A 23814-nucleotide genomic window follows, 5' to 3' on the forward strand; every position below is an offset into this window, starting at 1 on the left:
CCTCCGGGCCGGGGTCGTGGTCGTGGCCGTGGCGGGTGGCGCGGGCGACGCAGGGCCGGAGGAGGCGGCGGGAGGTGCCCGGATGGCCTCTCTCCGCGCGGGGCCTGCCGGGACTCGTAGTCCCTCCCTCCCCCCCGCTCGCCGTGGCCGGGAAGCCGCGTCCCCCTCAGGCGCCGGAGCGGAGCCGCCGCGTGGCCGAGGTCGGTCGGTCGGAGAGGGGCGAGGGGGCGGGGTCTTCCCCAGGGGCTCCGCTGCGCTCCGGCCAGAGCTGTCCCCTCGCAGCAGGCCTGCCAGAGCTCTCTCCGGCCAGGGAGGGGGGGGGCGGCCAAGGGCTGGGCCCGAGCGGGGCGGGGCGGGGCGGGGCGGGCAGGGACAGCCTTCCTCCCTTCTTTCCTCCCGGCGGGAGTCGGCATCCTCTGGGGCCAGGGGGCTGTGGCCCTCCCGGGGGCGCAGGAGCAGAAGCGCCAGGCCCGAGCCCCCCCGCCCCCCCCGCAGGCCCCGTGCCCGGGCCGCGCAGCCGCAGGAGCCCTCTGGGGGTCTTCCACGGGGGTCGCGGCTGGGCTGAGCGGGGGGAGGCCCCGCCACAGTCGCCGCTTCTCCCGCAGGGGCCCCTGCTCGCCCCTCCAGCAGCGCCCCCGGAAGAGAAAGCCCAATTTCTGTACAGTCCTGGACCAAGGACCTTCCCGCTGGGGCCACTTTCGGCCTCATCTCTGTGAAAGGCCCCGTGAAAGGCATCACTCCATGGCTGGGGTCCCCACCCCAGGAGGAACCCTGCCAAAGGGCCGGGCCAAGAGGAAGGCGGAGAAGCCCTGCTCTAGTGTAGGTCCAGCCCAGTGCTCTCTAACAGGCACAAAGCCGGTCACGGTCGCTTAGCCCTGGAGGCTGCCTTGCTGCCCACTCTGCGTTTGCTCAGAAGTCAGTTCTGCTGAGTTCTATCACCTGTTTAAGGAGGATGTTTGTCTCCCCACCCCCCACCCCCTGCCTCCTTTGAGGGAGCTGCACAGATGACCCTGGAGGTCCCCTCCAACTCTGCGATTCTCTGGAATGGATTAAATTGTAGAGAAGCCTTTGTTCAGGAGTGAGCCCGCTTGCTAGTCAACATAGGCTCCTAGCCAGGGCCAGCTGCAGCCTCCCCTCTGGCCGGGCCGCTGACAGGACGTGGACCCAGCACTGTTTGCTCACCTGGATGGGCACGAGCCAGGGCTAGCCTGGGCACTGGGAGTGCCCCCCAGCCGGCAGGGAGAGGACCCTCACGCAGACGGGAGGCAGGCTGGTGGGGGAAAGGGAAGAGGGGCAGGTGCTGGGGGGTCGAGGAGGGGGAGGGTGCCCTTAGGACCTGGAGCCAGCCCTGTGCCTAGCTGGATTCCTCACCGCTCCAATGGATCGTCCCACTGCTGGCAGGGGGAGGGGGGAGTCACCCACTTTGGGAACCCCTACTCTCAGAGTAGCGATTGGGAGACAGGCAAGGAGTGTCACTTGTCAGGGAGAAGGGTGCGGATCCCGCGCTCTTCTCTTTTACGCACCGAATATTGCTTTCTCCCCCAGAGGTTACATATGGATCTGATGAAAGAAGCTCCAACTTACAAGCACTCATGCTGGAATAAGCATTGTTAGTCTTCAAGACGGTGCCTTTCCAGCATAGGCCCCAGACACAAAAGTCGGTAATTCAGATGTCTGCAGCTGTAGTCCTCCTGTCCCAACACGATTTCAGGCAGAGTGTTCTTTTCCCCGCATTTAATGCTGTGTGAAAATGTATTCATATAAGGACCTATTTGTTGCTTTTAAAAAAAGAGCAGAAAACTCATTTAGTCAGGCGCTGGGCTGGTAAGGAAGGTGTGTGACATTCAGAGCACCAGGCAGTCAGCACTGGGCAGAGCTGGAAACCACTCTGCTTTATTCTCGACAGGGAATTGTGTGTCCTCTTAAAATGTGGTGCTTCTACAAATGCGTGACACCTCACAGCTGAACACCAAACACCCTATGCAATTTCTTGATACTTGAATTTGAATTGCTGTAGTTCTGGCACAAAGAGACCACAAGAGAGGGCTACGTCCAAGATAGTTCTATGTCATTTGGATGTCCTAGTTGGGGAGAGATCTGGGGGTTTGTGGTTTACTTGGCACCTTTGCCTGTTTTGTATTAGGATGCTGGATTGACTGTCGCCTTAATCTGAATATTTTGTTTTCAGGGTAAATGGGTTTGCGTGATATTTCCTACAAACTAAGGCAGTTCCATGTCTTGCTTGGTAAGCATGTATTTCATCTACCCTTGCTTTCCTTTTAAAAGCCATCATGACAACGGCTTCTTTTTTAAATTACCTTTGGTTCTTTAAGTTAAATTTACTAGATCTTTTTTAGGTAACAGAGGGAATGGGGGAATTCAGTTCTTCAAGAATATTGCCCTCGGAGAACCGCAGCTACTTTGTTGAGTGTTCTCCTCTGAGTTGTAAGCAAGGGCTACAGCCAAGAAAGTAAGAACTCGATAGCGCTGACCCATGGTTGGTCTGACTCAGAAACACGTAGCCATTGACCACAGCTCTATGCAGCCAGTTGTCTGGTTTAAGTTGCTCTATATCGGGTGGCCAAACTGGCTCATTAGATGTCCATGGACTACAATTCCCATGAGCCCCTGCCAGCACGTGCTGTAATCCATGGACATCTGCAGAACCACGGTTTGGCCATCTCTGCCCCGTATGGATTGGCCTTTCAGCATTTTTGGGAAACATTTAACAGTTAATTGCTTAGTGTGCCCAGATTTGTAAAAAATATTGTCTGTTCTTATCTGGATTAGTCAGCATTACTATGTTTCTTGGATGAGCTCTTTCACAGTTTAGCGAGGGTTCCAGCTCCTCATAGATCAGCCAGTAAGAGAGCACTTTTAAATGGGCCTACTCACCAGGAAGTCCCATTTTATTCAGTGGCACTTACTGCCAGGAAAGTATTCTTAGGACTGCACACTAAGGCTGTGAATAAGCACAGAGTTGTGTGGTGTGCAATACAGTGTGTGCTGTGTAACATTTATGCATTTCAAGGACTGTTCCTGTATTCTACGGACACGAGTTGAGTCTTTTGGGGCAGAAAAGAACTCCGAGGACAGCAGCAGTCAAGACTCGGTAAGAGGAAACCTTTACTTGGTCCATGTTAATAACTTTAGGCCACTCGCTGGCATGCCGTACAAAAGCACACCTTGTTATTTTCAGCCAGCCCCACTCGATTTAGTCCTGGCCAGGTGTCCCCTTTGGTGCTGCTCCTGCCTGAGAAGTCTGAGGGGTCTGCACATACAGCCACAGCAGCTGCAGCTGAAACATGGCTGTGATCAAGTCTCCCACGCCTGCGCAGATTGGGCGACTGACTGACTCGGACTGGTGGAAACGGGTGAAGGCAGCACAGTAAATCTCTGTGGATTTCCTGATCACCCATCCAGCACTGAGGATCTCCTGCTTGTTGTATAGATCTCTCTTTTCCTGGTTGTTTCAGAGAGTCCCGTGTATTTTTATTGTTCACCATTTATTAAGCGGCCCATTCATTTTCTCACGGGGAATAAAGGCGGATTACACACAGTGAGTCAGTACAAATGACAACTTGGAGCGCTCAGTGGCCATGCACTCGGATTTCAGACATCCGGAGCCCCCAGAAAGAACTGAAGGGCAGCAGAAGTGTTCACATGACATGTTAAGCAGTACAGAAACCACATAAATAGGAACCTCCTTACAGCAAGTGAGTCGCGGCAGTGTGGTCCCTAATCCTTTCTCCAGTCAAGTCTGAGAAATCGTTTTTGTACAGTGCAACCTTATCACCATTGCAGAAAAGCCCGTGAACAGTTCTACATAGTTTGTACAAGGCCAGGAGAGGGGGAGCTTTCCTGACTTTTTGGGCAAACCTGTCCACAAGGTTGGTGCCATGCTGGAGGAAGCACATTTTTCAGGCAGTGGTTGACTTTTGTCCATTTGCAGGTTGGCACAAACAGATGTCCCTGTTGACTTGAGCAAAGTGGTGGTGGCATCCCCGCAAATAAGAGGGGCCCAGGCCATGAGGGGCTTTGCATCTGATAGGCCACACCTTAAAGCGAGTCTGGTAACAGATGGGCGAATGTGAGAGTTTCTTAACTTAGTGTATTGTTGATCTTGTTGTTGGTTCATATATGCCGCTTTTCTCTACCTGAGGAGTCTCAAAGCAGCTTACATTGACCTCCCCTTTCCTCTCCCCACAACAGACACCCTGCGAGGTAGGTGAGGCTGAGGGAGCCCTGAGATTACTGCTCAGTCAGAACAGACAGTGAAGAAGAAGAGTTGGTTCTCATATGCTGCCAGGACAGAAGACTGAATGGTATGGGTCAAGGGCCGAAGCTTTTTCCAAGAATGCCAGGAGCTGGTCTGCAGCAGCCCAGAAATGCAAGACCGGGTGATAGCTGGCAGGGTCCTGCGGTTCTAGCAATGTTTTTTTTTCAGAAGAGGTTGAACCACTGTCTCCTTAAGCCCTTCAGGGAACTCTCCGGATGACGAGGTTGGCAGTATCCCTCAAAGGGCCTCCTATCTGTCGGTCGCCCAATTTGAGCAAGCATCACGGACAGGGATCCAGGAGGGTCTCTGGAAGGCATTGGGTCCCGCAGAGCATTCAGGAATCCTTTGGGCTCCATAAGTCTCAGCAGGTGGGCTAAAATACGCCCGTCACTCAAACACGGAGGGGTTGGGACCCTTCAGGGCATGGTGGTCTGACCACGGGACAGTGTTGCTTGCCACCAGATCCATCTCTACCCCTGCGCCAAAGGTCAGATCAATGGTATGGCCAGCCTGATGGGTAGATTGCGAGAACCCCTGTGTTGCCATGGCAACGGGAACACCCGGTTTGGGCCAATTTTTTTTCCCATCCATTTTCCCCCGTTGCCTTGGCAGTTGGGTGGGAGTGGGTTATCCTTCTCCGCCACGTTGGGGGTCTTGAGTCTTTTAATAGGGGTTTTAATGGGGATTTTAAGACTGTTGTTACCCGCCACGAGCCTGTTAGGGAGTGGCGGGAAATTAATAAGTAAGTCCTGGAGACGATGAGTCCACTCAGACACTGAAGTCAGCCAGGATTAAAACCCTGGGAAACTGCAACGCCCAAGCCGCCGCCTCCAGCAGGCCTGAGAGGGCATCTCTTCGGCCATCTGCGCTTTTATTGTGGTGCCCTTCAGATACTGGAGGCAGCACAGCTGTGGTGAGAGCCCATGGCATGCTGGGGTGGCAAACAAAATGGCTTCTGGCTCCTTCCTTGAGGACTGGACAGCTGACTTGCACTTCGTGCTTATTTGTGCCCATTGGACAATGCTAACTAGTCTCCTGGGTGTGCACATGGACCGCACTTTGCAAATCCATTTCAGGTCTGTGGCTTGTCTCTTTTCCTGCCTCCAAGCTGAATACCTGGTTGCTCTCCTGAGCTCCCTGATGCTGCCCACCCACAATCCCTTTGTAATGGCCAGCTACAGTCATTAGGCAGGGAAATTCAGGGAAGCCCCTGGCCGGCTTGGTGCAGTGGTTAGGAATGGCGACACCTAACCTGGTGAGCCTAGTTTGATTCCCCGCTCCCCCACATGCAGCCTTCTGGGTGACCTTGGGCTCGCCACGGCACTGATAAAGTTGTTCTAACTGAGCAGTAATACCAGGGCTCTCTCAGCCTCACCCACCTCAAAGGGGGTCTGCTGTGTGGAGAGGAAAGGGAAGGTGACTGTAAGCCACTTTGAGACTCCTTCGGTTAGAGAAAAGTGGCATCTAAGAACCAACTCTTCTTCTTCTTCAGTAATCTCAGGGCTCTCTCAGCCTCCCCTCCCTCACAGGGTGTCTGTTGTGGGGAGAGGAAGGGAAGGCAAATGGAAGCCTCTTTGAGACTTCTTCTGGGAGAGAAAAGCGGCATATAAGAACCAACTCTCCTTCTTCAGTAATCTCAAGGCTCTCTCAGCCTCCCCTCCCTCACAGGGTGTCTGTTGTGGGGAGAGGAATGGGAAGGCTCTCTCAGCCTCCCCTCCCTCACAGGGTGTCTGTTGTGGGGAGAGGAATGGGAAGGCGACTGTAAGCCGCTTTGAGTCTCCAGGTAAAGAAAAGGGGCATATAAGAACCAATTGTTCTTGTTCTCCTTGTTCTTGTTCTTGTTCTTGTTCTTCCTCCCTCCTCAGTTCCCCTTCCCCTTATGTCTGTCTACTGTTTTAATGCCTTCCCCAAACCCTTTTTAAATCTGAAACAATCTTTTGCAGCCTTCTTGCAGGCACCCTTGCCATGTGGCCATGTTCCTAACCTTCTGTTTTCTGAGAAATAATCTTTTTAAAAGACTCCTAAAGACTCCCGGATCGCGGACATGGCGCTCACTCAGCCTTGCTTGAAATAAAAAAACGGGCTTGTTGGGAAGGAGGAATTGCAGGTTGTGAATTGTTGTTGACCGTCACTTCATTCTGTGAAGAGCACTTTTGGTTGTGTGTGTTGGCAAACTTAAAGCATATGAATAAGTGAGATCTTTTGTTCTACTGTCTTTTAATTTTTCCCACTGGAGAGGCTGAAGCAACATACTTCTGCTTGGTGAGTCACAACTACAGGCGGGGGCAGGGAGCACGATTAATGAGAAGCAGGGGCAGAGGCTGGGACAACAAGGTTTTGTGTTGCTCCATGTGGCCTTTTCTGCCCGTAGGGCACGGAGAGACCTTCTGCTCATGAACAAGACTGGTCTTTCTTGGTTTGGTGCAAGCCGAGGTTTAAGATCTCCACTTAGCTCCCCCAAACAAACCCATTTGCTGAGCAGGCGCCCTTGGACCATCTCAATAAACTGGTGTTGAATCAAGCCTTAGTTTATTGTGTCATCTGACGGTAGCTTCAGCAGGCCTGTCGGCAGGAGGACTCCCCAGCTTGGGCCGAGAGCCTGCAGCGTGTCCTAGAAGGCCGACAGGGTACAGTTTCCTCTGCACCATCAGTGGCCCCTAAAACTTTCCCCAGGAGCAGCGCCAGCTCCCAGCTTCTATGCTTCCGTGACTGGCCCTTGCTCCTTCCTTTCTTGGTGGTTGTCTTGTCTGTCCCTTCTCTTTCCAGTAAAGAGCTCACTGCTGCTGCAGCCAGGATGCGTGTGCTTGACAGACAGGGCACCTCATCTTCCTTCTCCCCTTTTCTTCCCGCCGGCTCCATTTCTTCCCCCTCAGTGGTTATTCTTTTGCTCCCTTCCCTGTTTCCCTTTCCTTCACTGGCCATCTAAGAATCTTTTCCCCGTTCCTCCCAAGTTTCTTTGTTTTCTTATTTCTGTTTGATGGTTATTTGCTCCCCTTATCCCGTTCCTCTCAACAGATTACTTGGCTTCTGTCTCGAACAACTGATTAGTCTCAACACTTAACCAGTCCAGAGATTTAAGAAACGTGGACATATAAACTCCATCCCTAAATTTGAGCCCACCCCTAAATATAGACAGAATGAAAAGACTTTACATTTTCCCCTCTGAAGGACGCTTGGGTTTGGCTGTTGGCAGATGTGCAAGTCTTTTGTGACCTTTCACTGCTGTCAGCATGTTTTTTTTCATGTTTACAATCTGTTTCTTATTTAGACAGATGAGTCTGCTGTATTTTGGAGCCAGTCATCTAGAAGAGGAGATGAAACAGTCTCGTGGTCCTCTGATGTCTCCCATTATGATCTCCAGGTGGAAATAGGTACAGCTTGTGATCTGAACACTGGTCCGTTCCACGTGGCTTAATTGGGTGGGTGGTTCCAGGCTTCGGCCTGGGTGGTTCAGGTGAGCCCAGTCAGCTCTCTGCAGCTAAGCAGGGTAGGCCCTGGCCAGTATTTGGATGGGAGACCACCAAGGAAGACCAGGGTCATGACCCGGAGAGGGGCAATGGCAAGCTTCCACTCTGCGTCTTGCCTGGAAAACTCAGGGAGGGGGTGCCTTTGGTCAGCTGGGACTTGATAGCAGAAAGAAAGAAAGAAAGAAAGAAAGAAAGAAAGAAAGAAAGAAAGAAAGAAAGAAAGAAAGAAAGAAAGAAAGAAAGAAAGAAAGAAAGAATTCCATGAGACAAAAATCTCGATTCCTACTCCTCCCACATGCTTCCCCATCTGCCATCGTGTCGCTTGTTCCTTCAGAGTAGCTGGCGGTTTCTGTTGTGAGCTGAATATTGGGCGGTAGCATCCCTCCCGAGGGGCTGCTTTTCTGTGAGGAGTGACCCACCCTCAGAGACCCTTCCCAGCGCTGGCTCTCATTTGGCTCCGGGCAGAGAGTCTCCTTGCGAGTTGCTGCTGCACAGTGTTCAGAACTGTCGCTGGCTGCTCAGGGACTGTTATGGGGAAAGCGCTTGTGGATCGGTGCTCGCCCTGTGATGCATCTGGCTGCCTTCATAGGATCATGCCTCAAGGCCCAGTTTCGTGGTCATTGTCTCAATGTCCCTTGCTTTGTGCCCTGCTGCCCTTTTAGATATCGTGCGGTAGGACCTGGCAAAATACTTTGCTTGACTATTGTCCTTTAGATTCCTTAGTGGAACAGGCTTCCTCAGGAGGTGGTGGGCTCTCCTCCTTTGGAGGTATTTAAGCAGAGGCTACATAGTCATCTGACAGAAAGGCTGATTTTATTAACTTAAGCAGGTTGTGAGTGGGTGGGCAGGAAGGGATGTGCCAGGGTTTGTCTCCTGTGGCCCTTCCTTGCATCCCCAGGGAACTGCTGATTGCCACTGTGGGATGGTGGGTGAATTCCCCTGGCCAGGCTGGATTCTGGGGATTTTTGGTGGGGGAGGGGATCACTTGGGCATGAAATTGGGGTCACTGTGGGCGGGCAAGTAGTTGTGAGTTCCTGCACTGATGACCTTGGAGGTCCCCTCCAACTCTATGGTTCTGTGAGATGCCGCCACATTAGCGTCTGCTGAAATCATGAGATTGTACTCAGCTAAACCAGATTCAGTCTTAAAACCAACTAGCTGGGTGTCATGGTCAAGAGCAGTGGCCTCTAATCTGGAAGAGCCGGGTTTGATTCCCCACTCCTCCTCCACAGGTAGCCAGCTGGGTGATCTTGGGCTAGCCTGAGCTGCTCTGAGCAGTTTTGTCAGAGGTCTTTCAGCCCCGCCTCCCTCACAAGGTGTCTGTTGTGGGGAGAGGAAGGGAAGGCTCATGTAAGCTGCTTTGAGACTCCTTCCGATAGTGAAGAGTGGGATATAAGAACCAACTCTTTTCATTGGCCGTCTCCTGTTTCAGTCTGGCAGCTGTCCTACAACTTGTAGAAGAAGAAGAAAAGAAGGAGGAGGAGGGGGAGGAGGAGGAGGCGGCACCCTGTGGGGTGGGTGAGGCTGAGAGAGCCCGGGTATCACTGCTCAGTCAGAACAGTTTTATCAGTGCCATGGCGAGCCCAAGGTCACCCAGCTGGCTGCATGTGGGGGAGCGCAGAATCGAACCCGGCATGCCAGATTAGAAGTCTGCACTCCTAAACACTCCACCAAACTGGCTCTTGTATGTCTCTTGTCTAGAATGTCACGATTGTTTGAGTGCTGCATGGTGATGCAATCGTTCAGAGAACCAGCAGAGTTGCTGAAAGTGCTCTCCTCTCTTGCTCACAGGAAAGGGATGCAGCAACTTGACTTCGGTCTTCCTTGCGCGTCACATCCCTACAGGGACCCCGGTGGCTGTCAGGATTACCGATTTGGAGAGATGTTCTGAAGACCACTTGAAAGCCTTGCAAGTAAAAGAGACGTTTCACCTTGGAAGGAATAGTGGAAGTGAGCTGTAAAGGAAGCCATCATCATCATGATTTATAAAACCGAAAAGTGATGCGTAGAGGCCCCAGGAACAAGTGCTCTTACACCAGAGGTTCTCCGCCTGTGGGGTGCCAGGTTTCCATGACGGTGGAAGAATTCCCTCCCCCTCAATTGCTTCTTCGTCCACCTGCACACGGATGCCCTGCGTCCTGCTGACCCGTTTGTGATCTTTTGGCATGCTAGTAGTCATGTTGGACACCTTGTGTTCCATTCCCCCTGCATGCCAATCCATGCCCTTGGGGTGCTACTTCCTATTGACCCTCCCTGCTAGGGATTATCCCTTGTGTTTCTACGATTTTTTAAAATCTGTAACATTCCTATAAGAGATATATAGCCAGGGGAATGCCTGGGAACACATGAGATGCACTTTATAGAAGAAGTGGCCCCTTTATTTCCGTAATAATTCTTCAGTAGAGCACTTGGTGAGGCATCAGGTGCAAAAGGTTGAGAATCGCTGTTCCACAGGGTCATTCAAGAATAGTAACTCTACGTGTTCCGGACCACGAATGTTGCATTACCATAAAACATCCAGAAACTGCAACAATCAGATTAGATGACAGTTTTGTCACGTGGCTGGGGTTTCCCTTCCTGGCCCTGCAGGAATCCACGGGCCCTTCATTCAGAGGCTTTCGTCAGGCGAGTAGCGGACTTTTACGCCATTGTTTCATGAATGGTCAAAACATTTGTTTGCTTCTCCAGGACGAAGTGACTTTATCCCATGTCTTTCGACACCCCAACATCATGACTCTTTGGGCCGTGTTCACCGCTGGAAGCTGGCTGTGGGTCATTTCTCCATTCATGGCCTATAGTAAGTCTCCCCTTTGCAGACGCTAAACAAAGAAAGATGCCTGTTTGTTGGATCTGCACAGGCCAGTTGAGCATATAGGGCACCTGGACTGAGAGTGATCTAGAGCCAGGTGAATTGCTTCCTTTTCTAAAGCCCTTATGCTGAAAAAACCCATGGCTCTGTTCACGTGAAGGAAGGAAGAAGAGAGGGAGACGTAGATCAGTGGGCCAAGGAAAAAGGCTGGCCTGGATGCCCAAGGCCACCAAACCATTGGAGTAGCTCCTCCTGGGTGTGCCAGTGAACGACAGGAGAAAAGCTCCCCCAGACTTCTTTGCCACATGCGCCTCCATTTCTGGATCATGTCGTGTCCCAAGACCCATGTGTTTTGAGTGTGTGTGCGTGTGTGTTCGTGAGCAGTCTCTGCGACATCGAAAGCCCTTTGTGGGTCTTCTTGGGTTTTCAGAATGCTTGTTGATGTCAATGAAGACTTTCCATTTCCATGTGGTTCTCCTAGGCTCAGCTGCCCATCTGCTGAGGACTTACTTCCCCGACGGCATGAGTGAAGCCCTGATAGGAAACATCCTGTTTGGAGCCCTTAGCGGCCTAAGCTACATGCACCACCAGGGCTACATCCACAGGTACGGCCAAGCAGCATGGAGGAGAGGTTCAGAAGACTCTCTTTTCAGTGTGAAAGCTTGTCGGCTTCAGCTGTTCTTTTCTCACTTTCGTTGGCTCTGCCCTTCAAAGGAGGGAAAGTACCTGCACACTGGTCTCTGGTATTTCCAACACCCAGAAATGCTTCTTTGTTGTGATCAGCGCCAGCCCCAAAACTAATACAGACTGCAGGTCACCAACAGGCGGGCTCCATGTGTTGTGTGCTTTAGGGGAACGGCTTTCAGGTTATTGGGATATTTGGTTCATATAACAGAGTCTGCCCAGGCCTAGAGGTGTGATAGTGAGTGCAAGAAGTCACTTGCAGAAACCCCACATTTCATCGTAGACTCAGTTTACATTCAGATTGCCGCCGGAAGGACAGAGAGACGCCTAATCTGAAGAGTCCTTATCACAAATGGCCAGCTTTGGGGAGTGTGAAGGCGTTGTCTCCACAGGAGAGGGCTACAGAGGCATGTGTCCCCATGAAAGGGAGAGAGTAGGAAGACAAATAGAGGAGGAGTCAGAGGGCGACAAAGAGAGGTATTCAAGGAGATAACTCCTGTACACCCTTAGAGCAGGGGTAGTCAAACTGGGGCCCTCCAGATGTTCACGGACTACAATTCCCACAAGCCCCTGCCAGCGAATGCTGGCAGGGGCTTGTGGGAATTGTAGTCCGTGGACATCTGGAGGGCCGCAGTTTGACTACCCCTGCCTTAGAGTGATGTAGCCCCCCCCCCCCCCAGTCCAGCCTTGCTGAGTTTCTCACTCCAACACAGATAAGGTAGTTATGATCTGTGCCACCCTCTCAAGTTGTGTTTCTTGGAATCCCTCTTCTGATAAAAACTTTATTATGTGTGTTTCAGAAGTATTAAAGCCAGCCACATACTGATATCAGGGGACGGCCTGGTTTACCTATCTGGCTTAAATCACCTGTACAGTTTAATCAACAACGGGCAAAGGCTAAAAGCTGTCTATGACTTCCCGGAGTTCAGTACATCAGTGCTTCCTTGGCTGAGTCCTGAACTACTGAGACAGGTTAGTAAACAGGGCGTCTTGCTGTGTATCTATATCACCTCTATAGGCCTGGTTAATGTTCCAACCTCCGGCTCTCGTGGGGTATATCACGGGCAGTCAAGTCGCAGCCAAGTTAGGGCAATTTGGCAAGGGGATTTCAAGGCCAGCGAGAAGCAGAGGGGAGGGGCTTTGATTGCCGTCCTCTGCAGAGTCTGCCTTGGTGGTCTCCCTTCCGCGTACTAATTGCTTAGCCTTTGAGATCTGACACAATCGGATATACCTGTCGAGTCTAGGGTTGCGCGTTTCAGATGCTTTGATGAGCACCAGCGCAGCTTCAGTTCTCGCCAAAGCAGCCAAAGTGCAACCCTGGTCATGTCTCCTCTGGATTATGCCATCGTGGCTTGACCGAGGTCCCAGAATCCTCTTGGGGCAACCAGCTGGCTCTCCCTCAAGTCCCTCCCCTCCTGATTGTCAGGCCCCTGGGCCACCTGGATGCCAATCATGTTCTGAATATTAAGGCTGACCTTTCTTGCCTGTACAGGCTCTTTGATGAGGTGGTGATGCTTCCTGTAAGATCACAGACGGTGGGAACAAAAGGGGGGGGAGGCTTTTTTCTAGATCTGCTCCTAACCTTTGTATGTTTTCAGCTGCATCAGCAAGGCATCCTATGTAGCCGTTTGCAGTCTGAACAATAAACTCAGGAGTTTCTCTCTAAGACTCAAGAGTTTGCCTTGGAGAGAATTGGCCCAGAGCCTGACATTACCACACCGCCCTCCCTCCCCAGCACATAAGGGAAGAATCCCTGCTCCCCGGTTCCCACCATTGCAGCTGTACAGAAAAGCCCCGTGTCGCATAACCTCACCATTCAGAATTTTATGCTTCAGGGAAGGAATATTTAGTACACGTTTAATTTTATAGAATATGAACTCCCATCCTACAGCCGCGGGTGCGGGAATCCTCGGACCAACAGCAGCAGAACTTCAGTTTCTGACATGCAAAGGCTCTTGCTCATTCACAGCTGCCGAGGCTGATCACTGCTCGTCTCCTTCCGCAGGATATTTATGGCTACAATGTGAAATCGGACATCTACAGTGTGGGGATTACAGCCTGTGAACTGGCGAATGGGCGCGTGCCCTTCCAGGACATGCCTCGCACGCAGGTACGTGCAGTTCTCCAGCTAGTGGCTCAGCCGATCCGCTTTAAAGACCTGCCTGGTACAGAGTGTGATGCAGAGAATGATGTTTCTGAAACAGCGTAGGCAGGACTGAGGTGAACGCGAGGGGGCTTCAGTGCCTGTGAGCATGCTTGACAATGCTGTATCAAAAACACCCACCGCTGCGGCCCCACCCAAGCTCCTGGCCCTCCTCCTGATGGCTGCAAAAGGGACGCAAGTGTGAGCCCATCATGGACGGCACTGCTTTTCCTCTGCGATCCCTGACTGGATTGGCAGTGAGGCCAGCCCAAGAATTACTTGCAACTCAGTCAGAATCAGCTTTGCTTTCCTTGCATGATGGTATCTGGTAGCCAGTCCGGTTCACTAAATGGAGAGGGTGCAGAGGAGAGCGACAAGGAGGATCCGGGGGCTGGGGGGGGGTGTGTGGAGACCAGGCCCCATAAGAAAAGGCTGAGGGACTTGGGAATGTTGAGCCTGGAGAAGAGGAGGCTGGGAGGGGACAGGACGGCTGTCTTTAAGGATCTGAAAGGTTGTCGCATTGAGGAGGGCAGGGAGTGGTTCCTGTTGGCAGCAGAGGATAGGATCTACAGCAGTGGCTTTAAACCACATGTAGAACGGTACCAGCTAGCTATCAGGGCAATTTTTTTTCAAAGTCTGAGTAGTTCATCAGGGGAAAGGGCTGCCTCAGGGGGTGGGGAGCTCCCCCTCATTGGCTGTCTTCAAGCAGCGGCTGGACAGATCCTTCTCCTGGATGCTTGATGCTGATCCTGCACTGAGCAGGGGGTGGGACTAGAGTAAGGTGACCAGATTGTCCCACTTTTGGAGGAACATCTGGGGGCATCTGGCAAATTGTACTCAGGGTTAGGAGTGCGGAATTCTAATCTGGCATGCCAAGTTCGATTCTGCGCTCCCCCACATGCAGCCAGCTTGGTGACCTTGGGCTCGCCATGGCACTGATAAAACTGTTCTGACCGAGCAGTGATATCAGGGCTCTCTCAGCCTCACCTACCCCACAGGGTGTCTGTGTAAGCCGCTTTGAGCCCTTCTTCAGGTAGGGAAAAGCGGCATATAAGAACCAACTCTTCTTCTCCTTCTTCTTATGTTGAAATTTTAAAAATATATATTACAATACTATTTTTGTGTCCTATGCACTCTATGACAAATTTTGTTGCTCCATATAGACCAAATTTTTAATCAAGACCCCCCCCCCCGGTCAATGATGTCCTGCTTTACCTATGTTAAACTCTGGTCCCCTTAGACTAGATGGCCTGCATGGCCCCTTCCCACTGGATGACTCTGTGATCCTATGGCTATGTAGCACTGAGAAATCATCAAAATGATCCATGATGTGCTGCAGAAAGAGTGGCGAGTGGCAGAAGTTTTTTTCCATGGGGATCCCACACTAGCTGCTCTGTGTGGGGGGAAAGTTGAACATTCACAAAGACAAATCTTTACACTAATATGACCCCCCCCCCGGCACTGCTTCTAATGAAGAATCCGGAGTGGGCATAAACACACTCCTAAGTATGGTGTATCCTCCATAGGCTGTGAGAGTCGCTGGGTGTGTTTAAAACCTGCATTGCCTTAAACTTTCCCATCAGATGCTGCTGCAGAAACTCAAAGGTCCACCTTACTGTCCCTGGAGCATAAATACTTTTCCACGCGGTGAGTCCAGGATCAAAAATTCTCGGTCGGGGATTGACTCCGGCATCGGTGAGAGCCTGATGCACACCACGGCCAGTGAAAGGCTGCAGACCCCACCCAAGACCTTCTCGCCTGCTTTTCATAACTTGATAGAGCTCTGCTTGCAGCAGGACCCCGAGAAAAGGTAATTCCTCAGCAAGGGCAACAGCACCGCCCACAGCAGGGCGGCGTTTAGTTCTCGTATAGCACAGTTAAAACGGTGTGGCTCCAGCCAGGCCTCAGGGGGCGGAGAAGCTCATCTTAGCTGTGAGCCTGGCATTTTCTACATCTCTTCATATACTTTAGATCCTGTTTTGGAAAGATATGTGTTTTTCACAGGGAAGGGAGGGCGGGGGAGGAAACTGGTTCCCTTCTGCAGAGGCACGGGCCCTTTTTAATGTGTCTAAAGAAAGCCAAGGTCCTCAGGGAGCCAGATGCTTCTGCATGAAAACACCAGGGCTGCAGGCAGTAAAGGCAAGTCAGAAGCTTGTTCAAATGCCTAGTGCAGAGGGTTGGACTAGATGACCCAGGAGGTCCCTTCCCACTCTATGATTCTAGGATTCTATACATCTGCCGACAGCTGTTTCCTGAGACTGGAGGCCGATGTTCCCATTGAGAGAGGTGAATCTGTGCATTTGGGGCACGTTCCCCTTTTGCCAGAGGTGCAGCATTGAATGTGAGGAGTGGGACTCCCTGGCTTTTCTCACATCCCCTTTCCTTGGCGTGGGCCCATGACCACAGTGGGAGGAAACAGAAAGCGCCTCCGTAAGATGCCCCTTCAGTCCCCCCCATCTCCCCTCTTGTTACTTGTACTTCTGAATGCAACTAACTTGGAGGCGATGGGCAAGGAAGGCAGGCTGAGCCAGGCCTCCAGCTCTCCTGAGCTTCAGATGCCACTTGATGTGTGTCTCTGGTGAGAGGGCCGAGGCAGCACCAGGGGGCGAGTTGGCCCCCTTTTTATGGGCTCTCCGTCAAAGTGCAAGTGAATAATGCCCTTTAGAGCAGTGGTCCCCAACCTTTCGGAGGTTGGGGACCGGCAGGGCATTGGGGCGCGGCCCGCGGCCCGCGCCTGCACGGGCCACGCCCCCGCATCGGGCCGCGCCCGCGCATCGGGCCGCGCCCGCACGGGCGCGGCCCGGCCCCGATTCCCTCTCCCCGCCCTCCCGCAATAAGTAGCTTCCCGGGCCGCAAGCTTGCGGCCTGAGAAGTTTTTTACTGCGGGGGGGGGCGGGGAGAGGGAGCCGCGGCCCGGCGCCATGGCCTTCGCGGCCCGCCACCGGGCCGCAGCCCACAGGTTGGGGACCGCTGCTTTAGAGCTCTTGCCAGGCAGGTCTGCAGCTGGGTCTTCGGTGGCTGATTTGGGGAGGGCACATTGCTAAAGGTTTATCCGATTAAGCCATTAGAAAATATTAAGGGATCGCTGGTCAATAAACTAAACTATTAAAGTGATCTTATGTGAATTGGTAACTTTATGGTGTAATAACGACACAAATAATGCTATCTTGCTGTTCTTTCAACATTCATATTTAGGTTTTGACAGTATTCAAAATTGTTTTAACTCTTCTGCCATTTAATTGATTCATCAGCTAAAAATCTCTAATGGGCTGACAGTCCATTTGGTATCACAGCTGTTTAGCTTTGGAGATCCTGAAAATGAAATGTCTCTTGCTGAGGCTGTGAAGGCTTTTGAAAATGTTAAGCAACTTCAGCAAGTAGAAACTCTGACGAAAATGGAAAGCTCCTTCTTGATTTTGCTCCCTGCCAACCAATCACCTCTGCTAGAGTTGACAGGAGAAGGGGAAGAGAACGGTCAGCCAGCTCCTCCTGCAAAAGGGTGAACTCCTAAGCCTTGTGTTTTTCTCCTCCCGGGATCTAGGCCTTCAGCAAGAGGACTCCTGTCACATGCTTTTTTCAAGCAGGTGAGCCCACTGTGATTTTTATCAGATTTGCTACCTGCAGCTAAGGATTATCACACAAGCTGCAATCCAGAAAACCCACCTGTGCCTTCACGTAGAGACCCTTCCTTTCTGTGGAGCATGGAAAACACCGAGCCTTGCGGGTTCCAGCTACTCATTGATCGAGAAAGAAAACAGGGTTGCCCTGACCTGTAGCTGGTGTTCATCGAGTGGCCTTCTGTGCAGTCGCACCTGGGGTCTGCATCTAACGCAGGGCCTGCCACAGAGAAGAACTCGCAAGCTATATATATATAAAATGTAGACGCTCCCAAGAGTGCTCACCGCTCCCCTGACAGAGTGACTTTTCCTGCCCAGAGTCATATGATGTGGGAGGGGTTTGCACTCTCCCCTTTTCTCTACCTGAAGGAGGCTCAAAGTGGCTTACAGTCACCTTCCCTTACTCTCCCCACAACAGACACCCTGTGAGGGAGGTGAGGCTGGGAGAGCCCTGATATTACTGAAGAAGAGTTGGTTCTTATATGCCGCTTTTCTCTACCCGAAGGAGTCTCAAAGCGGCTTCCAATCACCTCCCTTTCCTCTCCCCACAATAGACACCCTGTGAGGTGGGTGAGGCTGAGAGAGCCCTGATATCACTGCCCGGTCAGAACAGCTTTATCAGTGCTGTGGGGAGCCCAAGGTCACCCAGCCGGCTGAATGTGGGGGAGCGCAGAATCGAACCCGGCATGCCAGATTAGAAGTCCACACTCCTAACCACTACACCAAACTGGCTCATTGCCCAGGTTGCCCTACTGCAGATGTCTATTAGACGTAATCCAGCCATGAAGGCTGCAGAAAAAAACTCCTCTGAACATGTGTAATTCAGAGAGATGCCAATAGGGCCATCAACATTAGTAGTTAGTTTAACTGACGATAGTTGAATGGAAACATCATTCAACATGATAATGTCAAGGGAATAGTGAGTTTCAACCAAAGGTGATCCCTTAAGGATTCTAGTTATTTTCTTTTTTCCCTCCCCCCTCCCAGGAGGTGGGGGTCTGCTTTCCAGGGGGATAACCTCAGTAGTCCTTTCACTGGAAAAACATTGCAGAAATTGTGGTCATCTAGACCCCAGAATGCCACACTCCAACAGGGCAGGAGCAGAGACGATGCAGAAGCGCGGCCTGGACCGCTTGGCCAAGGCTCACTGAGGACTGGATGCAAAAGTCAAGAGGGAACCTGCCTGCCCGTCCAGATACAGCCAGCTGCTATATGGCCTCATGGGAGCCACTGCAAGATGTGAATGAAGGACCAAGTTGCAGACCCGAGGCCAAAAAGCCACACGTTATATACATAATGAAAAGTCTTAGGTGGAAATGCAGGAATGGATGCATGAAGCCAGTGCCCTTAAGAGGGATCCTGGCAGACCAGAAGCCTCTTGACAGACAGATGAGGGAGACTTTTGTTCATGGCATTCTGGACTCCTCGATCGCTCTGGTCTTAGAGTGTCGCCCCCGATACAGGAGAGGTGTTTCACCTACTCTCTTAGGACTAATATAAAAAGGTAAAGGTATCCCCTGTGCAAGCACTGGGTCATGTCTGACCCTTGGGGTGACGCCCTCCAGCGTTTTCATGGCAGACTCAATACGGGGTAGTTTGCCAGTGCCTTCCCCATGGGACTAATATAGATACGCACAAATACACAGGTATACAGCAACACTCTCTGAGGATAGCTGCCGCTTCATTGATCAGGAACGGGGAATGGCCAAACAGAGGCTACACCAAGTAAATATACAAAACCAAGATTATTAGTCTTATCACAGATCCCAAACATGGGAACAATAGGATAAGTTTCCAGAAGACATCCAATGGACCCCCAGTGCTGGGGCTGTGGATTCCCTGGGGATTAAGTGGGATTTCCATCCCTAGCATCCCCTAGCCTTCTGTTTTGGGGGATTGAGTGGGCAGGATTGGCTGGTTCATCTGGTCACAATAGCAGAAGATCCCGACTATACAAAACCTGCTTGCTTACTGTTGCCAATGTTTTGGCTGTCAATCTGAACATCTTAATGTGCCCAAGCATCTCCTGTGTCTGAGCACTAAATAACTGTTTGCCTTCAACAGGGAGACCCCCAGGTTTTAGCCCTGATTCTGGGCACCCTGGGGAGTGATTAGCCAAGAGTGATGTTGCCTTGCGATATTGGCTGGCATTGCTGCATTGTGGCTTTTTGCCCCCATTCTGGAAGCATTCAGTGGCCCCTTGCCACGATGGCCTTCGCCAGCAGACCCCTGTACTCAGCCAGGCCTCAGTGAGGGGCAACATCGTGCCTTCAAGGGACCGGCGATACCTGCCCGATCCTGCGTTGCAGTTCACTGCTCTTATGCCCAGGAGACCTCTCATGAGGAGGTCTTAAGCACCATTAAATATATTTTCCTTCCCACCATTTCAAAAAAAAGAGGGGGAGATGGCAAACAGATCTAATCATTGAAGGTGGCTCTGGGAGGTTTAATTTAAAACAATCCAAAATAAGCACAGTGAGTCTAAACATCCCATTTTCAGCTAATGCAGACATGCCAGCAGCCGACGTACCTTTGGCGTTCCGGCAGGGGCGACGGGTTGGTGGTTGAGGGGGGTGTTGCACTGCTGGCCAGGGTGATGGCCCCGCAGTAGTTCGGGCGGCTGTGCGGTGGCCGAGGCGGGAGCCCCGCTGGTGGGTAGGTCAACGGCGGCACTGCAGATTGGCCCACCATAGCTGATGGTGGGCAGGTCAGCTGGCGGCGAAGGCTCGGCACCGTGGGACTGCCCACCTCATCAGCCCGGCAGGGTCTGGCCGTGAGGCTGGCTGAGTGCCTCGTGGCTGGCTTCTAGAGGCGGGCGCGACCGGATTGGCGGAAGTGCAGGCCAGACGCCTGGAAGTGTTGTTTCCGAAATATTAGAGCCACCAAAGGTTAGGATAGGCTATAGACAGAAGGCCCTTGCCCTTATAATAGTTCTGAGATGGTCTCAGATCCTTTGCCAGCTCTTGGGAGCATCTGGGATTGTGTCTGCGAGTTCCTGTCCGGGGCAGGCCCTGCGAAGGTGCAGGTCCCAGAAGCCACAAAGATGAGCCCTCTGTTCCGCCTGCCCCTGTTAGAGGATGGCTGAAGGACTCCTGTTGGGAATGGCCCTGTGCTTTATGGTCATGTAAAGGGATCATAAACAAGCGCTGGTTTTATACCCCACTTTTCTCTCCCTGAAGGAATCCCAAAGCGGTTTACAATCGCCTTTCCTTCTTCTCCCCACAACAGACCCCCTGTGAGGCAGATAGGACTGAGAGAGCTCTGATAAAACTGCTCTGGGAGAAGAGCTCTAGCAGGACTGTGACTGGACCTAGGTCACCCAGCTGGCTGCATGTGGAAGAGTTGGGAATTGAGCCCAGCTCTCCAGAGGAGAGGCTGCCACTCTTCGCCACCAGGGAGCCGTTTGCAGCAGTGCCCTGTGATCACAGGCGGCCTTTCAGCAGGACACGCCATCCCACCCTATCACTAAGGAGGTGACATTTCACATCAAGGCATCCCTTTCTGGAATGAGCCAGGATTTCAGAGTCCCAATCAGTCCCCAGTGGTGGGATAAAGTCCTTATCTGAATGGCTTCAGAATTGTTTGCGGAGTGCTGTGGCTCTGAATTCACTCCTCTCCCCTTTGCACTCTCCCCTTGCAGGTGAAAGAACAAGGCAGAGGTTCCTTACTGTCGCTGTTGTCTCCCGCCCTGCAACACACCCAGTCGCAGATGCCAGTGGAGCATTTGCCAGCTGCGTGGAGTCAGGCCAAGGGTGTCTGGACAGATGCGCGAGAGAGATACTGGGAATTCTAGAGGGACCGAAGTCCTACTTGCAGCATGCATCTCCCAGAAAAATGTGATTTTTTTGGCTGCTTTTAAATGTAGGCATTGACGGTATACTTGAAAATGGTAAACAATGTTCAGGTCATCCTAGCCTGGACTCTCCACCCGCTCTCCCTCCCTCTTGCGGATTCCAGTGGGAGCCACATGCCCGACTCTGAAAGGCTGGCATCTCGTAGCACTGAGAACACGTCTGCATGATTGCCTGAGATGCTGACAGATCAGGTATTGCCTTCACTCCGAGAGGAGGAAAAATACTTTCAACATCTCCTTCCTCCCCCCCCCCAGTATATTGTGGGAGGCTTGGCTAGGGGAGGGAGAAAAGGAGGTGGTGTGCACCCTGGAAACAGGGTCCCTAAGACCCCGATCATCAATGTCAAGTGTTCTCAGAACTGCAGTGCCTAAAAAGGGGAGGGGGGATGTTGATGCTGCATTTTCTGTCTTCTCGGCTGCTTCATCCGGCCTTCCTGTTACTTCCTGTCACGTGGCAGTTAGACAGAAAGGAGCTGCCTCAAGCCTCTTGACTCTCCTGTGCCTTGTTCCCAGCTCCGTGAGAGCTTAGATCAGCCCTTTTCAACCTTTTGATAATGGAGGAACCCCTAAAATAATTTTTCAGGCTTCAGGGAGCCCCAGAAATGATGTCAGCTGGCCACGCCTCCTGGCCACGCCCCCTTGTAGTGACATGTCACTGGAAGTGACATCACCGCCTACGTTAATCGGCTCCAGGAGGACCGAGGCAGTTTATGGTGGGCGCAGGTGTGCAGGCCTCGCAGCCTCCCAGGTGCAGAAAGCACAAGAGCACTCACTCGTGCGCTCTAGAGGGGACCGGGGAGCAACAGAAGCGACTGTGGCCAAGCCCCCTAAGGCACGAGGTGAAAGGCCTCAGACCCCCGCCAAAGCCCATGGAGACCCCAAGTTGGGAATCCCCAATTTAGCTTGAATAAAAAGGCAGTTTTATCCCAAACAAGCTCCATTTGTTTAAGCTGGGCTCCATGGGGAGGGGTGAGTGCATCTCTGTTGCTGCCTTCTAAGTGCTGACCTGAAATCCGCGTTCTAGTCTCCCTCTGATGTGTCGCGTAAACACTCTACACATGCGCACTTTTCCCCTTGCCTTTCCTGATTTGCAAAAAGTGGCGATGGGACAGCATATCTCCGTTCCGAGGGCTTTTCTGCCTCTGCGGGAAAGAGCATTTGCCCTCTCCACAAAACCCAACTAAGGCAGAATATATACATTTTTTTAAAGCAGTCAACAAAAACCTGAGATTACTTGATGGTATTATTTGATGCATACTCTGAAAGTTATCTGGAACGACACCACTTAAAACTCAAAAAGGAGGCCATCTTTCGAGTAGCATGCCCGGCCTACAGGGCCCGCGTGTACGGAAAGGAAGCCCATAAATGATGCCAGAACACCTGTTGAGGCACACAAATAATCACCTGCTGAAATGGGTGCCCTGCTGCGTGTCTGTGGGAGCCCCACTGCTCCACCTTCTCCGAGAAGGCAAACTGGCTCCTAAGGAAAGACGACTTTCGCCGGTCGGCATCTGACCTGTTTTTCTGATGTCCTTTTTGTCGAGATGACACACATGAGCCCAAATGACCGAAGCGAAGAGTCGCAAGAGCACAAAGGAAAGCGCCACCTGCCTCCTCTCCTTCTGTCTGTCAGTACTGTGAATGACTGAATAAACACGACTGTTAACCACATTTTTTTGCTCTCTGTGTGGCATCCCGTTTCAGAGGACTTTTAATACCCGGAGGTATTCACGAGTGTATTTTATTCTTGTACTTTTCTATTTGATCCTGTAAAATAATTAGCTTGCTTGTTTTTTGGATGGCTGATAAGCATGTAATCTCACAAGGTTAAATCAGATACGTGATGCAGTTAGCGTCACGAGCATTATTTTGACTAGGAAACTACTGAGGTAAAATCTCCCTGCCGCACGTGTTCAACTGGAATAAAATAAACTACTTGTTTAAAGTTGGTTTTGGTCTCATCTGTTTCTGCTGATATTCTTGTTTCATTAGGACTTGGACTGCTATGGGACCACACACCCACATTCATGAGAAGGCTGGGCTTTTGCACATGTCTGGCACTAGAACATGTGACTTGATGGGCAAATTCCTGACTCCATGGAAGAACGTCGAAAGGAATGGGCCAGTTGCTCAGAAATGCCTATTCCCTATCCCAGCTCTTGGAACTGTCACTTTGGTCATGTATACCAGGGGTAGTCAGCCTGGGGTCCTCCAGATGTTCATGGACTACAATTCCCACGAGCCCCTGCCAGCAAACGCTGGCAGGGGCTCGTGGGAATTGTAGTCCATGAACATCTGGAGGACCCCAGGCTGACTACCTCTGATGTATACCAAGGGACATAATCTGTTTAAATACCTACAGAGGATTCCCCACTAGGATTGTGTTCCAGCCCAGGTAAAAGGCCTGGCTTCTCTCTATGCAAGGTCTGCATGAAGCTCCCTCCTTTTTTGTTTACTGGGATGAGCATCTTTTGCATATATGAATACAGTAACTGGGCAATGTGTCTTCTCTCGGGTGGTTGCTTACGGTCCTGCTGGGACTGGGATTAGGGGGACAGCACTGGTCTGGTCTTACTTTGGAAGCGGATACAGAGGGCTGCAGTAGGGGAGGAATTGTCTGACCCCTTTGTGCTCCCATGTGGGGTACCACAGGGGAAAACATTCTCCCCCACACTTTTTAACATCTATAGGTTCCTGCTTATCCCTAGAAACTACACCACAGTGCTGGAAGGTTTCCGCGTGTGCTGGCTCTTCTCTTCCCTGGTAGCAGTTTATGGTGTGAAGCATTTGCAATGAGGAGGAGAAATAGTCAGCCAGCCCTCCCTTCAGGCACAGAGGAGGGCTGGGGCTGGGTCCCACCCAGAGACGGCCCTTCCTTCTGTCTGTGTCCAGACTAGGACCGACACGTGGCTCACACACAGTATGGGAAGCACGGATTTCATTGATATCCTGCCTTTCTCCC

The 23814-nt window shown here is 51.8% G+C and overlaps 2 protein-coding genes across 4 annotated transcripts in view; one reads left to right on the forward strand and one right to left on the reverse strand.

Moving 5' to 3' along the window:
- The window catches only part of TRAK2 (trafficking kinesin protein 2), a 44732-nt gene extending 44559 nt beyond the window's left edge, over window positions 1-173 (reverse strand). The window contains exon 1 of the mRNA XM_077319149.1: window positions 1-173. The gene's annotated coding sequence lies outside the window, so the exon portion shown is untranslated.
- On the forward strand, window positions 76-22797 carry STRADB (STE20 related adaptor beta). Of its 3 annotated transcripts, XM_077319152.1 has the most exons (13): window positions 76-200; window positions 2189-2245; window positions 3032-3112; window positions 6518-6541; window positions 7548-7650; window positions 9538-9659; window positions 10435-10543; window positions 11037-11160; window positions 12040-12211; window positions 13245-13349; window positions 14966-15192; window positions 16924-16966; window positions 20640-22797. In XM_077319152.1, the coding sequence occupies exons 2-13, from the start codon at window positions 2234-2236 to the stop codon at window positions 20790-20792; spliced, it is 1275 nt and encodes a 424-aa protein (XP_077175267.1). In that variant the 5' UTR covers window positions 76-200; window positions 2189-2233; the 3' UTR covers window positions 20793-22797. The 3 variants fall into 3 exon arrangements, with proteins under 3 accessions (XP_077175267.1, XP_077175268.1, XP_077175269.1); XM_077319153.1 differs by lacking the exon at window positions 6518-6541 and having other exon boundaries at window positions 80-200; XM_077319154.1 differs by lacking the exons at window positions 76-200; window positions 6518-6541 and adding an exon at window positions 4213-4325 and having other exon boundaries at window positions 2183-2245.
- The last annotated feature ends 1017 nt before the right edge of the window (window positions 22798-23814 follow it).

The sequence above is a fragment of the Paroedura picta genome, chromosome 2 (genome assembly GCF_049243985.1).
Source record: "Paroedura picta isolate Pp20150507F chromosome 2, Ppicta_v3.0, whole genome shotgun sequence".
NCBI classification, from domain to species: Eukaryota; Metazoa; Chordata; class Lepidosauria; order Squamata; family Gekkonidae; genus Paroedura; species Paroedura picta.

Bases quoted from the DNA above. Each gene is read 5' to 3' on its own strand.
- STRADB (XM_077319152.1), top strand. The intron at 9,660-10,434 runs GTAAAAGAGACG...TTGCTTCTCCAG, and splicing joins ACCACTTGAAAGCCTTGCAA to GACGAAGTGACTTTATCCCA. The intron at 12,212-13,244 runs GTTAGTAAACAG...CTCCTTCCGCAG, and splicing joins GTCCTGAACTACTGAGACAG to GATATTTATGGCTACAATGT.